Source organism: Myodes glareolus, chromosome 3, assembly GCF_982192425.1.
Source record: "Myodes glareolus chromosome 3, mMyoGla1.1, whole genome shotgun sequence".
NCBI classification, from domain to species: Eukaryota; Metazoa; Chordata; class Mammalia; order Rodentia; family Cricetidae; genus Myodes; species Myodes glareolus.
Genome location: NC_142028.1, coordinates 26,735,021 through 26,753,617, shown reverse-complemented (window position 1 = coordinate 26,753,617; position 18,597 = coordinate 26,735,021). Strand labels below are relative to the sequence as shown.

Here is an 18,597-nt window from a genome sequence, read left to right as displayed (position 1 = left end):
AGATGTCGTGTGTTGACTAGAAGTTGTTGTGTGTTGACCAGAAGATGTGAATGGTTTAGAATTCTTGGTGGTAGGTGGTTACTCAAGTTTTTCTGTGTCTGTTTCAGGGTTTTCTGGAGTTTGTGTGGATGAGGACGGGAATGCGAAGAAGGTAAGTCCCTTCCTGTTGATCTGGGGGGAAATGTCAGAAATACATGTTGGGGGCTCTTGTTCTTACTGACTAATTTTATCCTGGTTGGTTTTAGCCTCATTCTCCTGCTTGTTATTAGCCTATTTTGGGGTAAATCTCATGTAGGGCCTCTATAAAGCAAGGCCGTGGTCCAGCCCTGGCCCATCTTCAGAGGCAGGCAGTGCATGGTGGGTGGACTTAGATTTAGTGTGGCTCATCTTGGTCCTTTCTCAAATCTGTTTTCTTCTTTTGCAGCCTGGGGATGTCTGGACCTTGCCAGATCAATGCCATACAGTGACCTGCTTGCCAAATGGCCAGACTTTGCTGCAGAGTCATAGAGTCAACTGTGACCATGGACCCAGGCCTTCATGTTCCAACAGCCAGTTCCCTATTCGAGTGGAGGAGACCTGTGGCTGCCGTTGGACCTGCCCTTGTGAGTCCTTCATTTCCCCAGTCTAGATTGTATAGAGGAGCAGGTTTTTAACTTGCTGTGTAGGCAACAATGTGGAAGGGGACAGGTGGAAGGACCCCTGCCTCAAGACATTCCTGCACTGTCCTGCCTTTTCTCCTTCCCTCCCATGGCATCTGGATGTGTTTTCACAGAGCCTCAGAGATACATAGATAAATGTTTTTTCCCTGCTGCAGGAAGACTTTCTTTCCCGAGGTTCTAATTCAACTTGGCCATTTTAAGTCAATCCTTAAGAATGTATATCACTGGGATGTGAGAAGCATAGCAGCGTGCCTGAGGCATCTCCAGAGTCCTTCTCCCGAGTCACACCTATAGTCATATGGGACTGCATGCAACTGTATGTTATCAGGTGGCCTGGTGTAAGAGCTGGACCCAGGTCCATCTCCTGTAAGCCTTGGTGAATACTCATCAGGGAGGGGCAGCCCTCTGCCTCTCTGTTGGAAATGGCCTCTGTGATGATCTGTTCTCAACAGTGGAAACAGACATCATGGTAGAATGCCATCAGGGCTGTGGTTTGCACAACTCACTTTCCCTTTAGCACATATTTAAGGGGGAACATTTCCCTTCTGTCTTAGATGAAAATGCCTCAGAGTCCGTGATATCTCTGTTTATAAAAAATTCTATGGTCAGACAGTCTCAGTTGGTAACTAGGTGGCTGTGAAATAATTGAAACTTGGAACTCCATTAGAGTTTAGATACCTGCTCAGCTACAGCTGCTACTGCCTGCCTTTGGGAAAAAGAGTGTCGACAGCTTCTCTCATAGTTGGGAACATGGCGAAGGGGATGGATGGTCTCAGAAGGTCACACAGGACTGTGCATAAGCTCTTTTGAGGCTTTCCTGAAGTCCTGCCCTGGGCTTCTGTTCCCAGGCCTGGACGGCTTCTATTTTTTCACAAAGTTTCTGATGCCTTTGTCTTCAGTCCGTCTTGAATCCCTCAAGTTCAGAGTCCCTCCTCTCTTTGACAGAAGTTCTCTTAGAAAGCATTGCTTTGAACACAGCCCTTGGCCATCCTTCCTAGCTCCTATCCAGTCCCCAAGATCAGTCTGGCCCTTATCCCACCTCTGGGACAGAGCTACTGATTCTTCTCAAACATCAGTTAGCATCCTCTTGCTGTCTGGCTACATGTGACCAGAGGATCCCTCAGGCAAGAATCAGATACCGGGCCTGAATTCCCTATGACTGACTGGGATGCAAACTTAGCTCCTGCCTCCGGAGAGTCCCGTTCACTGGGCGTGGCCCTCCCATTTCTTCCTATTAGGGGATGGGCAAGAGAGTCTCAGCCTAGTACCAATACCCCCTCCTTTTGTACCCACGAGTGAAAGACATTAATTAACAAAGCTATATTAGGGGTATTAAATACTTTAAAATTTTAAATTTGGAAGCTCCTTCTAACTTTAGAAGTCTGTCTTAACAGTTTTGCTAGTGTATATTCATTGTACATAGTGATAGCATTCACAAAGTCTATGGAAATTGGCCTCTGCCCCCAGTTCTAGCCTCCACTGATGATTGTTGGTTTGTTTCTCTGTACTGGTTGCCCAGTCGGGAAGAATTTCATTTCCTATCATCCACCCATATATGTTAGTTAGAATTCTGTCAAAAGAACTTTATCACATCTCTCATTAATTAATCAATCAATCAATCAGAATAGCTATTTGTGCTCACGCAGCCATGTCATGGATGCTTGCCTTTCTCTACTCAGGGTCAGAGTTGACTACCGACAGTTGTTTTCTTGCTTCATTGGTCCAAGCTGTGGCTCTTGGGCATTTGTTTGATTTGATATGAGTCCTTTTGGCATATTTCATACTTGATCTTTTTCAGACAGCATAAATCTTGGATCTCATTGTTGAATCCTAATCCTAGAATGCACGGGATATCACTCTAGAGTCTGTATGAAGAACAAGCCCACCAGCCAAAGCATTTGTGTGCTGTCCTTTCTGTATTGAGTCTCAGAGTGAGATTTGGTTTTCCAAAGTTATTTACATTAGTTCCCTCCCTTTCCCTTCAGTGACTATGCTGTTTATTATTTTGTTTTTTACTGTATTTATCGAATAGGGTGATTGTTCATATTGATGAATTTTACCACATATGCATTTGTGGGGATTTGAAGTTCCTTCCCTCTCCCCTCTTTCCCCTCATTTAATCATTCGTTAATTGGAAAGGCAGTTTTTAAGAACGGGTTTGAACTACTCTGTGACTTGCCCACACAGATGTTATTCCCTGGTCTCATTCCCCTCTATCTCTGCTCTTGATTCACTTCTACCTTCTTGTTGGAGAATGGGGCTCAGGGCTTTCATGGCTTTGTATATTGTTTTTGAGAAGTCTGCTGACGAGTTTTGTGTTTTGTTTTGTTTTGGTTTGGTTTTCACTCTGTGAACTCCTGGATACCTTCATGTGACACCTGGAGCGTTTGTTTTCTTGATCTTTGAACTTGAATACTTTTGCTGGGCAGTGGTGTCGCACACCTTTAATCCCAGCACTCGGGAGGCAGAGGCAGGCAGATCTCTGTGAGTTCGAGGCCAGCCTGGTCTACAAGAGCTAGTTCTAGGACAGGCTCTAAAGCTACAAAGAAACCCTGTCTCAAAAAACAAAACAAAACAAAACAAAACAACAACAACAACAAAATAAAAAAAAAAACAAAAAAAAAGAAGTTGAATACTTTTTTTTCTTTTCCACGCCTCATCTCGGGAGAAGTTGAATACTTTTGCCGCTACCTTTCCACCTTTCACTTAGGTTTACTCAGGGCCAGCAGATGTGGGTGAAAGTTCTCAGATATTTGTCACATGCTCGCAGCATCCAGGACTGGTTCTTCTTTGCGGTCCAGAGTCTTCTCATGAGTCAGACCAAGTCTTTAAATGTCATGTCTTTTCTGATCCCTCTTAAAGACTCCATCCCCACGCGGTCTTGATTTCCTCTCTGGTTCACTTGCTTCCTTCACACGCTGTCTTCGCTCTCACGCTGACTTCTTGCTTTGTTCATTGATTCTCTTTCCAGTTTTCATTGTGGTTCATTTGCCTCTGGGCCCTTCTTTTTTGACTTGATCTTATCCGTTTCTTCCTCTGGAGCCCAATCAACTTTTAAAAAAATCTATCCCCATTCTGAGTTTTTCTTGCATTTTCTGTTTATGTGTTTTAGTCTGTGTATGTGATCCCTCATGCCATGGCACACATGGGGACGTCAGGCGACAGCTTAGGGAGTCAGTTCTCTCCTCCCATCATGTAGGCCGTGGGGACAGAGTTCAGGTGGTCGGGCTTGGCAGCAAGAGCCACCTATCTGGCCTTGTTTCTTTCCTTAGTTCTTAAATATTCAATATAGTTTTCATTTTTTTTGTAAATTTTTGAGTATATTTAAATTGCAATATCATGTCATAGTCTTCTTCCATGACATTTTTGGGATAGAGTCTCTATTGAGATTTTTACTTCCTGATTTTCAAAGTCATTCTTACAGACTTTGTCACTCTCTTCATTGTTCATTGTGTGGATCTGTTTCTGTCTGTTTTTTATTTCTTTTTTTCTTTTTTTTTTTGCTTTCAATGAACCAGTTGGGAAAGTCATTTCCTTAGTGATGTGTGTGCAGAATTTCACATCTTCGGGGTGTTTCAGTTCTCTTTAAAATGTCTTTCCAGGTCCCCAGTTTCCCTCTTTGATATTTTTTATGTGTTGCTTCTCAGTTGCCAAATAGCTTCCCATTTCCTTCCCCTGACTTTGGTGCTGGGAACCTGGGGCCTCACACACACTCGGCAAGCACAGTACCACTGAGCTCCGTCTCCAGCTCCCAGCGTCTCTGTCAGTCTTTATGTTTGTCAGTTGACGTCTGTAGGGTGCATCCATTGTTCTTTGGTACCCAGACTACAGTTTTAACAAAGTGGTTGGTTTTAGATGTTTCTCTGCTATGTGGAGTGACAGGGAGATAACAGGATGTGAAGATAAGGAGAGAGGAGACATAAAGTGGATTCTAGAATGTTTATGAGTGGTATGTTTAAAAAATATTTTGTAGCTCTGTGATAACATTATGTAAGTCTCAGGTTCTCATTCTTCAGTTGGAGTTTTATTTTAACTTTTCTTGTGTCTTGAACGTTGGAGTTTGTTAATATATATGGCTCATTACAACTGGTCGTAGGATCTGGAGAGATGGTTGAGTGGTTAAAAGTACTTGGTGTACATACCGTCAAAATGAAAGAAAGAAAATAGAGGGGGATAAGAGAGGGAGGGATGGATGGAGGAAGGGAGGTAGACAGACAGACAGACAGACAGACACACACACACACACACACACACACACACACACACACACACAGAGAGAGAGAGAGAGAGAGAGAGAGAGAAGTCTGGTCAGCAAACTGGAGTGCTCTGTGATGGTTTGTTGAAAGGTAAGTTGGTATTCTGAAAAGAAAAGTCACTCAGATTCTGTAAGCCTCTCACACTGAGATGTCATGATTAAAAGCTGTTGAATTTCATTTGTGGCATTAACCTAGTCCTAAGGTTCACAGATTCATCTGTAAAACACGAATATGCATGTCACCAAGTTTAGGCTAGATTGCCACCAGCTCTCATGACAGTCCCCCAAAGTAGTGATTGCAGTCCCATTATGCAGAAGGGATAAGAGAGGATTGCTAAAGTCCAGGTTTCAACCAGGGTCTCGCACAAGCAAGTGACAAAACACAATTCAATTCTGAGCTCCTTTGGCTCCAACTTACCATGTCACAGTTGGGTGGATGGTGGACAAAGCCATTCTGGCTAACGGTCTTTGTCTTGTGATTTAATCATATGTTGTCATTGTAATCGAGGCTGTTGCCTTGACATGATGCTATTAACAGCAGAACTGCGTGGGGGGGGTTATGTTGTTCAGTTTTCCCACCACTATGGCAAAATACCTGATACCACAAAGTTAAAATCAAAGGAAAGGTTTACTTTCGCTCAAAGTTTTGAGGTTTTTGTCTATGGTTGCCAGGCTCCATTTATTTGGGGACTTCGGTGAGGGAAATTCTGACAGAAATATGCGGCAGGAGGATGCTCACCTCATGGCTAGGAGAGAGGAAGGCACTGGTGTGCTATGTTCCCTTCAAGGGCACTCCCCCCAAAACCTAATTCCCTTCTACTCAAGCTATACCCCTTAAAATCCTATTGCTTTCCAGCAGGGCCAGCAGCCAGCAGCCAGCATTTTGGGGGACTCGTGCCCAAACCCTAGCAGGGCACACCTGCAGCATGGGTACCCACAGAGCTGGGATGCTCAGTCTGTTACTTGATGAATACATCGGGACTCGGGGACTTTGAGTGAAAGCCGTGGAGGTTGCTCAGCTCTGAGGAATGGTGCAGTCAGGCCTGCCAGTCACAAGCCGTGTTGATGATCACCTACCATGGTGTCCCCGGCACGGTTATGTGTAAGGGGTGTGTGGGGGTGGCGTCTCATTGAGCTTTCCTGTCATGTCTTGGTTTTTGTTCATTCATTCTACAAATGAATCATGATTTGCATGAAAAACTCATCCCCAGCCTCTTTTAGGTTCAAGATTTGCTTTCAGATCAGTGGCACTGGGACACTCAAAGTAGGACCCTCCCTTATCCCCCAGTCGTCTTATGTGAATGCCCAGTAATTAGCACTCACACCATTTTGTAGGAACCTTGTAAATCTGTTGATTATACGTGAATGTGGGTCCCTGAGTGAGTTCTGAGACCCAATTGTTTATTTTGGCCCAGGAAATAATTTCTCTCATGTAATCTCTTGTGGGATTAAGTCGCTGTGGCCACTGGTACTGTTAGATGAAGGGACATATGTCTTAAAGTGAATTTTCTTTTCAGTGAGGTCATAAATAGCTTGCTCGGTGCCTCCTGCTTTCAACATGACATTGTGCCCTTGGAGCTTCACTGTGTTCCCTGGCCCAGGTTCACCTGGCTGGCTCACTTTGTCTGGGCACAGCCTGGCCACATTGCTGCAGGCATGCATGTTTGGGCTGGATAGGGTTCATCTATTGTCTGCTTTCCCCATTCAGGTGTGTGCACGGGCAGTTCCACTCGGCACATTGTCACCTTCGATGGGCAGAACTTCAAGCTGACTGGCAACTGCTCCTACGTCCTCTTTCGAAACACAGAGCAGGACTTGGAGGTGATTCTCCACAATGGGGCCTGCAGCCCTGGGGCAATGCAAGCCTGCATGAAGTCCATTGAGGTGAAGCATGCTGGCCTCTCTGTGGGACTGCACAGTGACATGGAGGTGAGATGAATTTGCTCTGGGATCCATGGCAGGGCAGAGCGGAGCTTTAGGAAAAGCCACATGGTGCTGGGAGTCAGCCTTGCCTTGCCTAGCAGGGCACTTCCTCCTTCAGAGGGGTTCTTTGCCATCTCCCTAGTCTTGGCATGATTTCACATTGCTCTGGGTCCAGATTTGGGAGAGCAGATCAGTTTTAGATAGCAAGTTATGAATTTAGTCCCTGTTTCTGGCACTGATAAGGAGCTGGGTTGGCACCAGGACCATGGACACAGTAGGCATTATGAGCCCAGTACCCAAGGCCTGGGGTCTTTCCAAACCGAAATATTTAGTGCTTAAATCAGGGCCTTTGAAAATATTTAGGGCCTCAACAAAAACGTATGGCTTCAAAATTTAGAGAGGAGACTGCCAAACCGCTATAAATGAATGTTTGATTAAATGCCTACGAAAGGTTATGTTATGCCAACGTCTTCACTTGTTCATTTGGAAATCATAAATCTTTCATGGTGCGAAAGCAACTTGTAGACTTGATTTTCTCACTTGGTAAGAATTCCTGAGTACGAGCACTAATTGCTGAGAAATCAGAGTTAGTCATATATCAAACGAGGAGTCATAGCCAAAGAAGTCTTAAAATCAGAGTGATAAAAAAAAAGCCTTCCAAAATTCGTACAACAAAATTACATTGGCTGCAGAATGTGACTACATTTTAATATGCTTGATATGCTAGTGGGGCTTCAGAAGGAAGGCACCCATGCTCATGTGAAGGATTTGCAGCCATCCTGGCAGGTGTGTCTTTCTGGAGACCCTGCCCCAGGAGCTGGTGCAATGGCAACTTTCACGGCCTATCGGGAAGGGGTCATCTTTCCATACTGAGGTACACAGATCAGGTTCCTGGAGCCTTGGGCTTTCTGGTTCAGGAGTATGCTGTCCACTCAGTGTTGTTATAGCGGTCTGTGCACAGTGATACAGCGGTCCATGCTGCCGCACAGTGTAATAGCGGTCCATGCTGCCACACAGTGATATAGCAGTCTGTGCTGTCCACACAGTGTTGTTATAGCGGTCTGTGCACAGTGTAATAGCATTCTGTGCTGCCTGCACAGTGTTGTTCTAGTGGTCTAGGCTGCGAAGCTCTCCAAAGCCCCTTTGTTTAGCAAGAGCTTCTGACAAACATTAGGCGTGGGCTAAGCTCTGTGAGCACAGGGACCCCAGTAGCTTCAGTAAGAAGCAAGAGGGAAGCCCTGCGGCTTCTGATGCGTGAGAACTATTGGTGACCTTTTCCTTGTTGGAGCAGATGACCGTGAATGGGAGACTGGTCCCTGCCCCTTACGTGGGCGGAGACATGGAAGTCAGCATCTACGGTGCGATCATGTATGAAGTCAGGTTCAACCATCTTGGCCACATCCTCACATTCACTCCACAAAACAATGAATTCCAACTGCAACTTAGCCCCAAGACCTTTGCTTCGAAGATGTACGGTCTCTGTGGTAAGGAGGTGCTCGCTCCGCTCCTCTTCTGTGCTATAAACCCAGCCATGCTTGCTGGATGTATGGAGGTTGGCGCTTATCTCACTCAATCCTGTGTCAAGCATCCAGTGGCGAGGGTCAGACCATCCTTGAGGGTGGAGAAGGACCAAGTCTCTGGCACTGCTGTCTCTTTTGGTTGCTCTAGGAATCTGTGATGAGAACGGGGCCAATGACTTCATGCTGCGGGATGGCACGGTCACCACCGACTGGAAAAGGCTCATTCAGGAATGGATGGTGCAGCAGCCAGGGCACACATGCCAGCCTGTTCCCGAGGAGCAGTGTCCCGTCTCTGAGAGCTCCCGCTGCCAGGTCCTTCTCTCAGCGCTGTTTGCCGAATGCCACAAGGTCCTCGCTCCAGCCACATTCCATGCCATCTGCCAGCAAAACAGTTGCCACCAGGAGCGAGTGTGTGAGGTGATTGCTTCTTATGCCCACCTCTGTCGGACCAATGGGGTCTGTGTTGATTGGAGGACACCTGACTTCTGCGGTGAGTCCCCGTATGCGCTCCCTCAACCTTGGAAACAGATTAAATATGGGATCGCTCACACTCTCTGGTCTTCAGATTCTCATTTTCCTAATGAAGATCAGTGTTTCCTCTTAGGATTCCAGTTAGGATCAAACAAGACTGTAGATATAGAAGCCCTTTGAATGTGGAATTTTTATGGAGATAAAAGTGTATTCCTTTAATTCAAATAGTTGTGAATTTTGTGTTTTAGACAGTTTAGTATTATGTAATCAGTAACATAGAATTTGAAACTCCACTAATGGGGACTGAACACCCATTAGACAGGGTTTTGAAGTGGAAACGACATGTTGTCTTTTGATTCCTCAGAACTGCTGATTTACCAAGAGAAATGCTAGTGTAGACCTCGCCCCGTCAAGGCAGCCTTCCTAATTAATGCCCTTTGCTTATCATTTGAAACGCACAGACTACCAGCGTGAATCAGATGTGGATTCTGTTCCTGCAAGATGCTAGTGTGAAAACAACACCAACATCCTACTCTATGTCAAGTGGCATCATTGACTTTCTGTACATGTTGGTGTATCAGAGTCCATCAGCACAGAGTATCCGCATCCTTGACCAGAAGCTGTGGACGTGGGCATCTCATCTAGTGATCAGCTATTCTCTTAGTCTTCCCGCACCTCAGGCTTGGCAGAGTAGAATAAAGAACCAGATTAGTCCCCTGCCTTCTCAACCATTTCTTAGTTCTTGAGTTTTTTGTACCAGGCCTTTTCTTTTGGGCTACCAACCAGCTCCAAATCATGAGACAGATATTTATTAGTAATGACTGCTCAACCTTTTCTTAGCTCTATTTTAGCATGTTTCTCTTTATCTACATTTTGTTTTTTTTAACTGTTTTTTTTCTGTACATTTTATTTTCCTGCTGTTTCTATGTTTGTCTATCTGACAGCTGTTTGACTAGTTGGCTCCTGGTGTGTCCCTCTCTTTCTTCTTATTCTCTTCTTCTCTTCTCTCATTCTTTTTGAGTCTAGAGTTCTCTCCTATTTATTTCCTCTGTCTGCCAGCCCAGCCTACCTCTCTCCTGCCTAGCTGTTGGTCGTTCAGCTTCTTTTTAGACCAATCAGGTGCTTTAGGCAGGCAAGGTGAAACAGCAACACATCTTTTCATAAGTAAATAAATGCAGCAAAACAAATGTAACACACCCTTACACCATTAAACAAATGCAGCAGAAACAAATGTAACACACCTTTACCCAGTTAAAGTAATAGTCCACAACATAAACAAATGCAGCACATCTTTACATAGTTAAAATAATATTCCACAGCAGGGTTTTATGTCCGTGTGGATGGGATGGCTTCCACTCTACCTGCTTGCAGACCAGCAGGCAGAAGCTGCAGTCTGCATTGTGGAAAGCACCGTCTATGTTTGCCTGCTTTGTGTATGTCTGCAGTGTTTATTGTGCACACAGAGAAAACCCCTGTGCTTTAGGCCTTTGGAAACCACCACTAGCTGTATGTATGGCCATGTGAGGGAGTTTGCCCAGCCAGGTTATAGCATGAGAAAGGAGTTTCCTAGTGGCTTCTCTCTCCGGGCCTTTCTCGTCACTATGGATTCTTAAGAGAATTTTTTAAGTCTCAGATATGTCTGTATTCCAGAGAAAGAATATCAGAACTTTCACATTATTGGTTGGGGTTATAGTTGGCTACAAGTAGCAGAGAAGTAGGAATTCCTGTCATTTGTGAACAGAGGGAGGTGGCATCACTGATGCTGGCCACGGTCATCTTCCCAAGGCTGAAGATGCAGCTCTTGGTATGAAGTGCAGGGTTCATCCAGAACTACAGGAAGGAGGCACATCTGTCTTTCTAAAACAAAATAGATTGCAGGGTCCCAGCGATAGGCTACTTCCTTCCTCTCCCAGCTAATTGGTCAGAACTTAGTCATGTGACTGCACACAATCACAAAGGAGGTTTTGTATTCGTTCTTCTGAGTGGTCGTAGGCCAAAGCAAGGATTCTAGGACAGTGGAAGGTGAAGAGAGTGGACACTGGGGGGAGACTAATCGTGTCTGCTCTAGAAAGTTTGTCAGATGCTTGGCCATCTTGAATCGGTGGTGCTTCTTTTGCTTCTGGCTGGTGTAGGCCATGGAGAATGACCTCATATTCTCTGTCTGCAGCTATGTCGTGCCCACCGTCCCTGGTGTATAACCACTGTGAGCATGGCTGCCCTCGGCACTGTGATGGGAACACTAGCTCCTGCGGGGACCACCCCTCAGAAGGCTGCTTCTGTCCCCAACACCACGTCATGCTGGACGGCAGCTGTGTCCCCGAGGAGGCCTGCACTCAGTGTGTTGGGGAGGACGGAGTCCGACATCAGGTAGGAGCCTGGAATCTCCATTTCAGTGGGTTGGCTCTTTCACATCCCACATCAGGGTTGACTCTTAAGGAATCATAGAGGAATAGGAAGGTTGCATGCATACCAGCTCTGGATTCAGACAGATATGAGTTAAGCTCTTGGGTCTCCCATGAATTAGCTGTGGGACCAAACACCAAAGTGTTAGCATATCATTTAATATTATTTTTATTCATACACGGAGAGTGATATAGGAAATCAGGAGGGAAGTAGAAAGTAACATAAGATGATGTCTGCCACTGTTCAGGCATACTATGTGCTTTGTATGCTATCTTTGTATTCTTTAAAGATGTGTTTCTTTTCTATTATTCAGAAGCACATTTACTGACATTGTTCCTGGGATGATTTGCTTGGGAATCATTGAGTTGCTAATTCTTTTAGCTTTCTGGGAGCTCATGAGCACACTTTCAAAGCATATTATTTATCAACCCTTTCATTGGTCAATGATAGTAGTCTTCTCTCTTCCAAGTGGATAACCTCTATATTTACAAGATTAGGTACATAGCGGCCCTGTCCTTCATCATTGTCAGTGACATCACCAACCGTGGTAGATATAAAAATCTATTTGGCTCCTAGTAAAGGGGAATGTGCTCTCAACACCTAACATTTTCAGAGGTTCAGTCCATTATCATCATGATGCCACGTGGTGGCAGGCAGAGACCTGGTGCTGAGAAGCAGCCAAGTGTCTGTCCTATATATTGAATTGCAGGCAACAGGAAGTGGTCTGAGACACTGGGCATGGCTTGAGCATACAGGAGACCTCAAAGCCCATCTCCACAATGATACACTTCCTTCCACAAGGCAACACCTACTCCAACAAAGCCACACCTCCTAATAGTGCCACTCCCTATTTTCTTTCAAGCCACCACACTCAGTAATTTTTCCTTACTGCCCCAGCTGGGGTAACTTACCTCTGTATTTAGTCGCAGCTGGCGGAACTTGTGACAAAGCTAGCCAACCAAAGAGAATAAAGACAATCAAAAGTCACAGTAGCTCCGTTGCTTTGGGCGTGGCATTGTAAAGCAGGAAATAGATCAGTTTTGATTTTCTCCAAGTCCCTGTGGGGTCATTAGGACATGTCATAGTTAATGGATGAGAAGTCCGAGATTCATATGGCGTGGGCTATATGGCATCTACGATGGGACTGCTGTTGGTGGCACCAGGTCACCCTGCATTGTCCCAGCTCTGCCATGGACCTCAGGAGGAGCTACTACCTAAGATCTGCACGGAGAGGACACTGATGTGAGCACGTGCATCTGACAGTGCTGGGGAGTGGGTGGGGCTTCTTGCTTGAGGTCAGTAGTTGAACTTCATCCCAGTGAGCCCCATTTTTTTCTCACCATAAATAGGCGAAGAGGGAAGAAACACAGACATAATTGTCTAGCATATTTCAAATTGCTTAGCTAATTAAGTCCTTGGACATACGAGTCCCCAAATGAGTTGGCAAAACCTCACATTTCACTTCCTGATCCTCAGGGCTCCTGGGTTCCTGCGGGATGGGCAGGGGACTCTAATGATGCAAGGCATTTGTGTATGGCTGTATGGCATTAACACCCGGTGGTCCTTTCAAACTGTGTGAAGCACAAAGCGCTTCCTCTCGAAGGCAGAAATGGTCTTGCCCTCTTCCTTGGCCTCCTGTGGTGAGGAGTAAGCTCTCCAGCTGAGTGTTCCTGGCTCCATGAGTGTCACATGTCCCAAAGGCAGGAAACGTGTGACTTTTATTGTAACCTTGGTGTGGTCAGCACTCTCTTTCCCCTCTCCTCTCTGACTCTGTTTCTCCTTCTTTCTATTTTCCTCACTTTCCACACAACAAATTGGAATAGGCATATGAGTTGCATTAAGGGATCTGTCCAAAAAGCACATGATTTTGGACATAAGAGTGGTTTTATATTTGAAAAAAAAAGTCAAGTATAGAATTAATCAAAACCTCTGACGAGAACACAGCCGGTTTTAGTTATTCAGAAAATAGAGTTTAAATGGGAGAAAACAAGCGCTTATCCAGCCACCTGTGTTCCCAGCATCCACTTTAAAGCCGAGAAAGAATGAAAATCTAATATGAAGAACATTTCCATTAAATGAATTTTTAGACTGAAACAGAAAGCCCAGAAAACCTTCCTTCAGGGAAATAACCGGGGCTTAAATCTGCTATACCCCGGGAAAAGGGAAAATATTTACCAGTTTCCATAGCTCTTGTTTGTTTTACAGAACGCACCGTGGAGATGTGAGCTTTTGTAGTAGGATCAGATGGGGTCTGGAGTCCCGCACAGGCTGTGGTCTCTCCCGGGAGCCGCTGCTAGTGCAGCGATATTCAGAGTACCCCCTCAGCTCAGGGGGATATGCATCCTTTACCCTGTGCCCGTGACCTGGCACCTCCTTTCCCCAGAGACTCGGAAGCTCAGGCTCAGGCTAGGGGCTACATTCCTTTGGCACTGCCACTGAATGCATCGTGCAACTTCTAGGGGGAGGCGTATCATGACGTGTGTCTTTTGACTGGCCTTGAGCACTTCGGTTTTCCTACCCCATACTCTCTGCAGCCTGTTCCTTTGGCCCCTTTATTTAATCTTGAAATCCAGCTGTTCTTATACCTGTTCTGTGCCTTGATTTGGACTTTGTGAATGACAAATTCAGCCTGCAAACAGCTTGGGCCTGTGTAATAGCGCCCCCTGCTGGCATAGTTGCTGCAGTCAGACTGGTGGCATCTCCAAGGGCTGAACTTACTCGCTTTTTCAGGGGCAGTTGATTCGGTGTCCTTCCTTGGGTGTGCTTGACTAAAGCTTCCCAGGAAGGTGAAAAATCCTAGGGGAATGAGTTGAACACTCATTTTTGAGGTATCTTTTCGATGGTGGGCTCCAAACCGTCAGCCATGTGGAGTCTGTGCGTGCCTCGGTGGTCGGGAGGTTAATCGCACCGCGTGGTCGGCACCACTTTCTAATTGCTGGACAGGCCTTTATTCTTTAGATAGTTGAGGTTCGTATTTAGAATGAGTAAGGATAAAAGAGAACAGAAACATCACAGCAAGACTCCCTCCTTCTCGGCTATCATTCTCAGCTTCCTGCCCCAGAAGGGAGCCAGTGCCCTGTGCACCTTCTCGGGACTCCAAGCCTTGGTCTGAAATAGCATCTACAACAGCCTCATCCCCCCGCCTTTTTTGTTTGCATTTCTCTTTTTCCATCTCCTCTTCCTCCTTTTCTTCTTCCTCTTTCTCCTCCTTTATCCCAAGCCTCATTTTGGCGATCAAACCTAGGTCCTCTGGAAGAGAAGCCAGTGCTTTAAACCACTGAGCTACCTCTCCAGCACTCCTGTGTCTTGATGTACCCCCCAAATGACATGGCTGCACCCGCGTCCACACTTTATCCCAAGCCTCATTTTTTCCTTAATTCAGGCTCTTATATTTAGCCCAGGTTGGCCTCAAGCTCCAGATCCCACTGTCGCTGTCTCCCCAGGGCTAGGATTACAGGTGGACACACCCCACCCCTCTCCTGCTCTTCTGTGGTTTTCGGCTTCCAGTCCTCTCCTCCATCCTCCCAACAGTCAGCGGCTTGGCTATTTGCCATGTTTCTTTCTAAGACAGGGTCCTCTTACAAGTAGTGCAAACTCAAGTAGACAGGCAAGGCTCTTACCTTTGGCCCACCTGCCTCATGCCCCATGTTCCAGGTCCCCAAGAGGGCAAGCCAAGCCATAGGTAGCAGACTGACTCCCATGATCCTGGGGCTCAGACTACAGTGTCCTGCACCCCTGCTTAGCTTTCTCTTCCCCTCAGCTCCTGGAGACCTGGGTCCCAGACCATCAGCCCTGTCAGATCTGTGTGTGCCTCAGTGGAAGGAAAGTCAACTGCACTGCACAGCCGTGCCCCACAGCCAGAGGTAAGTGAGGCTGATGTCTGCTGCCCCTGCAGGAAGAAGGACTCCATGGGCCTCCAGCCAACCTGCCATGATGGGCCAATCCAAATAAAGGTCACACGGATATGTTTTTCTTGAAGAGACCACATTTCCGTTTACTGAGACCAGGAGTCCCCTTTGGCCCCTGGAGCAGATGCTCTTGTACCTCCCCCTGTCCTTCCACCCAGAGCTGTCATCAGACTCAGAGTCCCCTGGAGGGAAATGCTGAGGATGCTAGCAAGACCCATTGTGAAGACTCATTCTGTCCAACATCCTGTCTTGGTCCCAAGGTCCCAATCCTTTGGGAATCCCATGTGGGGGTCTGTGCTGGCTTTCTGTGAGTGAGAACTTTGCAAACCTTCTCTAATCTAGGCCATAGTTGATTTTTTCCCCTGAATTTTGTGTCTTCTTCTCCCCCAGCTCCCACGTGTGGCCCGTGTGAAGTGGCTCATCTCAAGGAGAGTGCAAATGGGTGCTGCCCAGAGTATGAGTGTGGTATGTGTCCACCCAGCCAGCTCTTCCAGGGCCCAGACCCCAGTCCAGCCCCAAGTGGGTCAGGTCATTTAGACCCAAAAATGCTCTGTTCTTAGTCACAGGGTGGCGGGAGAAGACAGCTTCTTATAGCGTGGCTTTAATGTGAGATGTAAGAGCCATGACAGCATGGGGGGGATTGCTGGAGCTACAGAGGTTTGCTGAGGAAAATGCCAGGAGACGTTTCCAGTGAGATTTTGAGGATGCGAGCTATGAGGAAGGCCACGTGCAGGCCTTCAGCACACGGCTGTGTATGGGGAAGGGCGGTGATGGTGGGAGTATGATGGTGTAATTCAGGAAGTTCGGAGACAGTAGTGTGTCTGCATGACAGGGCACTAATGGCGTTCTCATATCTGTCCCATCAGATGTGTTTATTAATTCATGCTTTGAAGGTGGACCTTCAAAGGAGAGCAGAGAAACCAAGGGAAAGGCCAAGGAACTAGAAAGGAAGTCTGAATTCTGGGAAGTTAATTTATTCTGATGAAATTGATCAGCTATCAACACAAATCTTATAAAGGGTTCAATTTGGTTTGAAAACAATATTATCAAATAGATCTCCCGAATGTTAGTGGTAGAGAAAATTAGGGGATCATTTAGGTTCAGTCTCCCAGCTTAAAGACAAATTTAAGTTTCTATAATGTGCTAGGGACTGTACTGTCATTAGTTCATGAAACCCCCTGGTAAACTAGAGTTTCCACTATACAGAAGGGGAAACTGAGACCTAGAGAATTCAGACTTGGCTGAAAGGCTCCAAGTCTTTGCAAATGATAGTATTAGTCCATGTGAAGGTAACATGACATGCCATCCATTATCTATCTACCTCCTCTCTCTCTCTCTCTCTCTCTCTCTCTCTCTCTCTCTCTCTTCCATCTTCCTTCTGTATCTAACCATCTACTCAACTGATCATCTACTAGCTGTCTCTCATCCACCTTCCTCTACCCCTGTCCACCCATCCATCTGTCCGTCCGTCCGTCCGTCCATCCATTCATCCATCGTTTCACCCCTCTCTTTTTAAATCTCCACCTCCACCTGCCTCTCTTGGTCATCACCATCCCCCTACAGTCGTAGAAACCCACAGGAGAGGGTGTGTGGGTCTCACTGACAAGCAATAAGAGAGTAACCTCACCAAAACCTGCGTACACCCCTCTTTCCTGAACGTCAGTGTGTGACCTGGTCAACTGCAACTTGCCTCCGGTGCCTCCATGTGAAGGAGGGCTCCAGCCAACCCTGACCAACCCTGGAGAGTGCAGACCCACCTTCGCCTGTGGTAAGGCTGCCGTGGGGAGGAGCGGCTGCGGGGCCATTTCTATCCTAGCCTTGGAAAGTCATCTTCTGTTTTGGGGACCAAGATTGTTTCATTTCCTTTTTCAGCAAGCTGAACCTATGTTTAGGGTACAATTGGAAAAAAGGGTTAAGGACATACTTGAGTCCTCTGACAGCCCTGGCTATATCAGCTGGAGGTATACCAATATGAACACGGGTGCAGCCATGTCATTTTGGGGGTACATCAAGACACAGGAGTGCTGGAGAGGTAGCTCAGTGGTTTAAAGCACCGAGTTCTCTTCCAGGCATTGCCAATATCCACATGATTCATTATTGTCTGTGTTAGCTGCAGTTCCAGGGGATCTGACACTCTTCTCTGGTCTCTGAAGGCACCAGGCATACATGTGTTGTACAGATACACATGTAGACAAAACATCAATACACTGAAGTAAATTTCAAACAAGCTAACAAACACAAAGAAGATGATGGGGCTCAGGCAGTGAGATCTCAAACCCAACAGTTACTTGTTGGCCTCGTCTTCTCTGCTACGGAGTGGAAGGAACAGTGCCTTGCCTATCTTTCTCACAGAACCTTATTTTCAAACTTAATAGGGTATTTTCCTCTGTCGGCTTTTACATATTTAATCATAAAATACATTTTTAGCACAGAGGTGGGCTAAAATTAGACATGGTGAGACATGGAAATCTGTATTTAGTTACCAAGGGTCGCTTTCAAGTCTAGGGACGTTCTTGGATTCCTACTTTGGAACATCATTTGGGTTCCATGATGCAGGCTTTGGGGTTGAAGGGGTCACATTATAAGGAAGTTGGGATTAGGTGTAGGGTGCAAGAATGGGCTTGAACATCTTTAAAATAACATTGCGGCTGTGACAGTGTTGTTGGCAACATTTCATTTGTGCGTTGTTGGAAGTGGTAAGACCGGAGGGTGAAATCTGACTCCCTGAGGTGGGGATAGGATCCTGCTAGCTGACAGTGTATGCAAATGTTTACCGGCCATGATTTGCCTTGGTCCCTCTGGGCTTTAGGGATCTGTGTCTGGTATCTCTCAGAGTCTGTGGTTGGGAGGACCGTGCCTTATCAACATGTTCTTAGGGCACGTTAGTGTAGGGATTGAGTGCCCTCTCCACTCTCCATGAGGATTTCCACCCTTGTATTTCTCATTAGTCCTGCATTCAGAAGAGTGGCCATTTTGGGGGTACCTGAATATCCTATAGCCACCGAGCTGAGTGCATGTGCATGCCCGACTCAATACCCTGGGTCTGAGGTTCCCTAGAACCCTGCCTCAGCCAAGCATGTTGCACTAGCAGAGAATGGTGCTCGGTGTGGCAGGACTGAGGGTGTCACCTGTATCCACCCCAGCCTGCAGGAAAGAAGAGTGCAAAAGAGTGTCCCCACCCACCTGTCCCCCGCATCGGACGCCGACCCTTAGGAAGACCCAGTGCTGTGATGAGTATGAGTGTGCTTGCAGCTGCACCAACTCCACAGTGAGCTGCCCACTCGGGTACCTGGCCTCGGCCACCACCAACGACTGTGGTTGCACCACAACCACCTGTCTCCCCGACAAGGTAGGCACTGCCCACCTCGGGCTGCGATGCTGGCCCACTCACTGTTCTTCACAGGAGATTTGAACTTCCCAGCCCTCTTGCTCCCCAAACCAAGGGTGAGCAGTCAGTC

The 18,597-nt window shown here is 46.6% G+C and overlaps 1 protein-coding gene across 2 annotated transcripts in view; it reads left to right on the top strand.

Moving 5' to 3' along the window:
• Positions 1 to 18,597, top strand: part of Vwf (von Willebrand factor) — a 144,038-nt gene that overhangs the window by 102,109 nt on the left and 23,332 nt on the right. For both annotated transcript variants that reach the window (XM_087904192.1, XM_087904193.1), the window contains exons 33-42: positions 108 to 151; positions 425 to 602; positions 6,623 to 6,843; positions 8,129 to 8,321; positions 8,506 to 8,847; positions 10,996 to 11,195; positions 14,992 to 15,094; positions 15,530 to 15,604; positions 16,803 to 16,907; positions 18,283 to 18,488. In XM_087904192.1, coding sequence (XP_087760318.1) covers positions 108 to 151; positions 425 to 602; positions 6,623 to 6,843; positions 8,129 to 8,321; positions 8,506 to 8,847; positions 10,996 to 11,195; positions 14,992 to 15,094; positions 15,530 to 15,604; positions 16,803 to 16,907; positions 18,283 to 18,488 — 1,667 coding nt within the window. The remainder of the gene's footprint in view (positions 1 to 107; positions 152 to 424; positions 603 to 6,622; positions 6,844 to 8,128; positions 8,322 to 8,505; positions 8,848 to 10,995; positions 11,196 to 14,991; positions 15,095 to 15,529; positions 15,605 to 16,802; positions 16,908 to 18,282; positions 18,489 to 18,597) is intronic.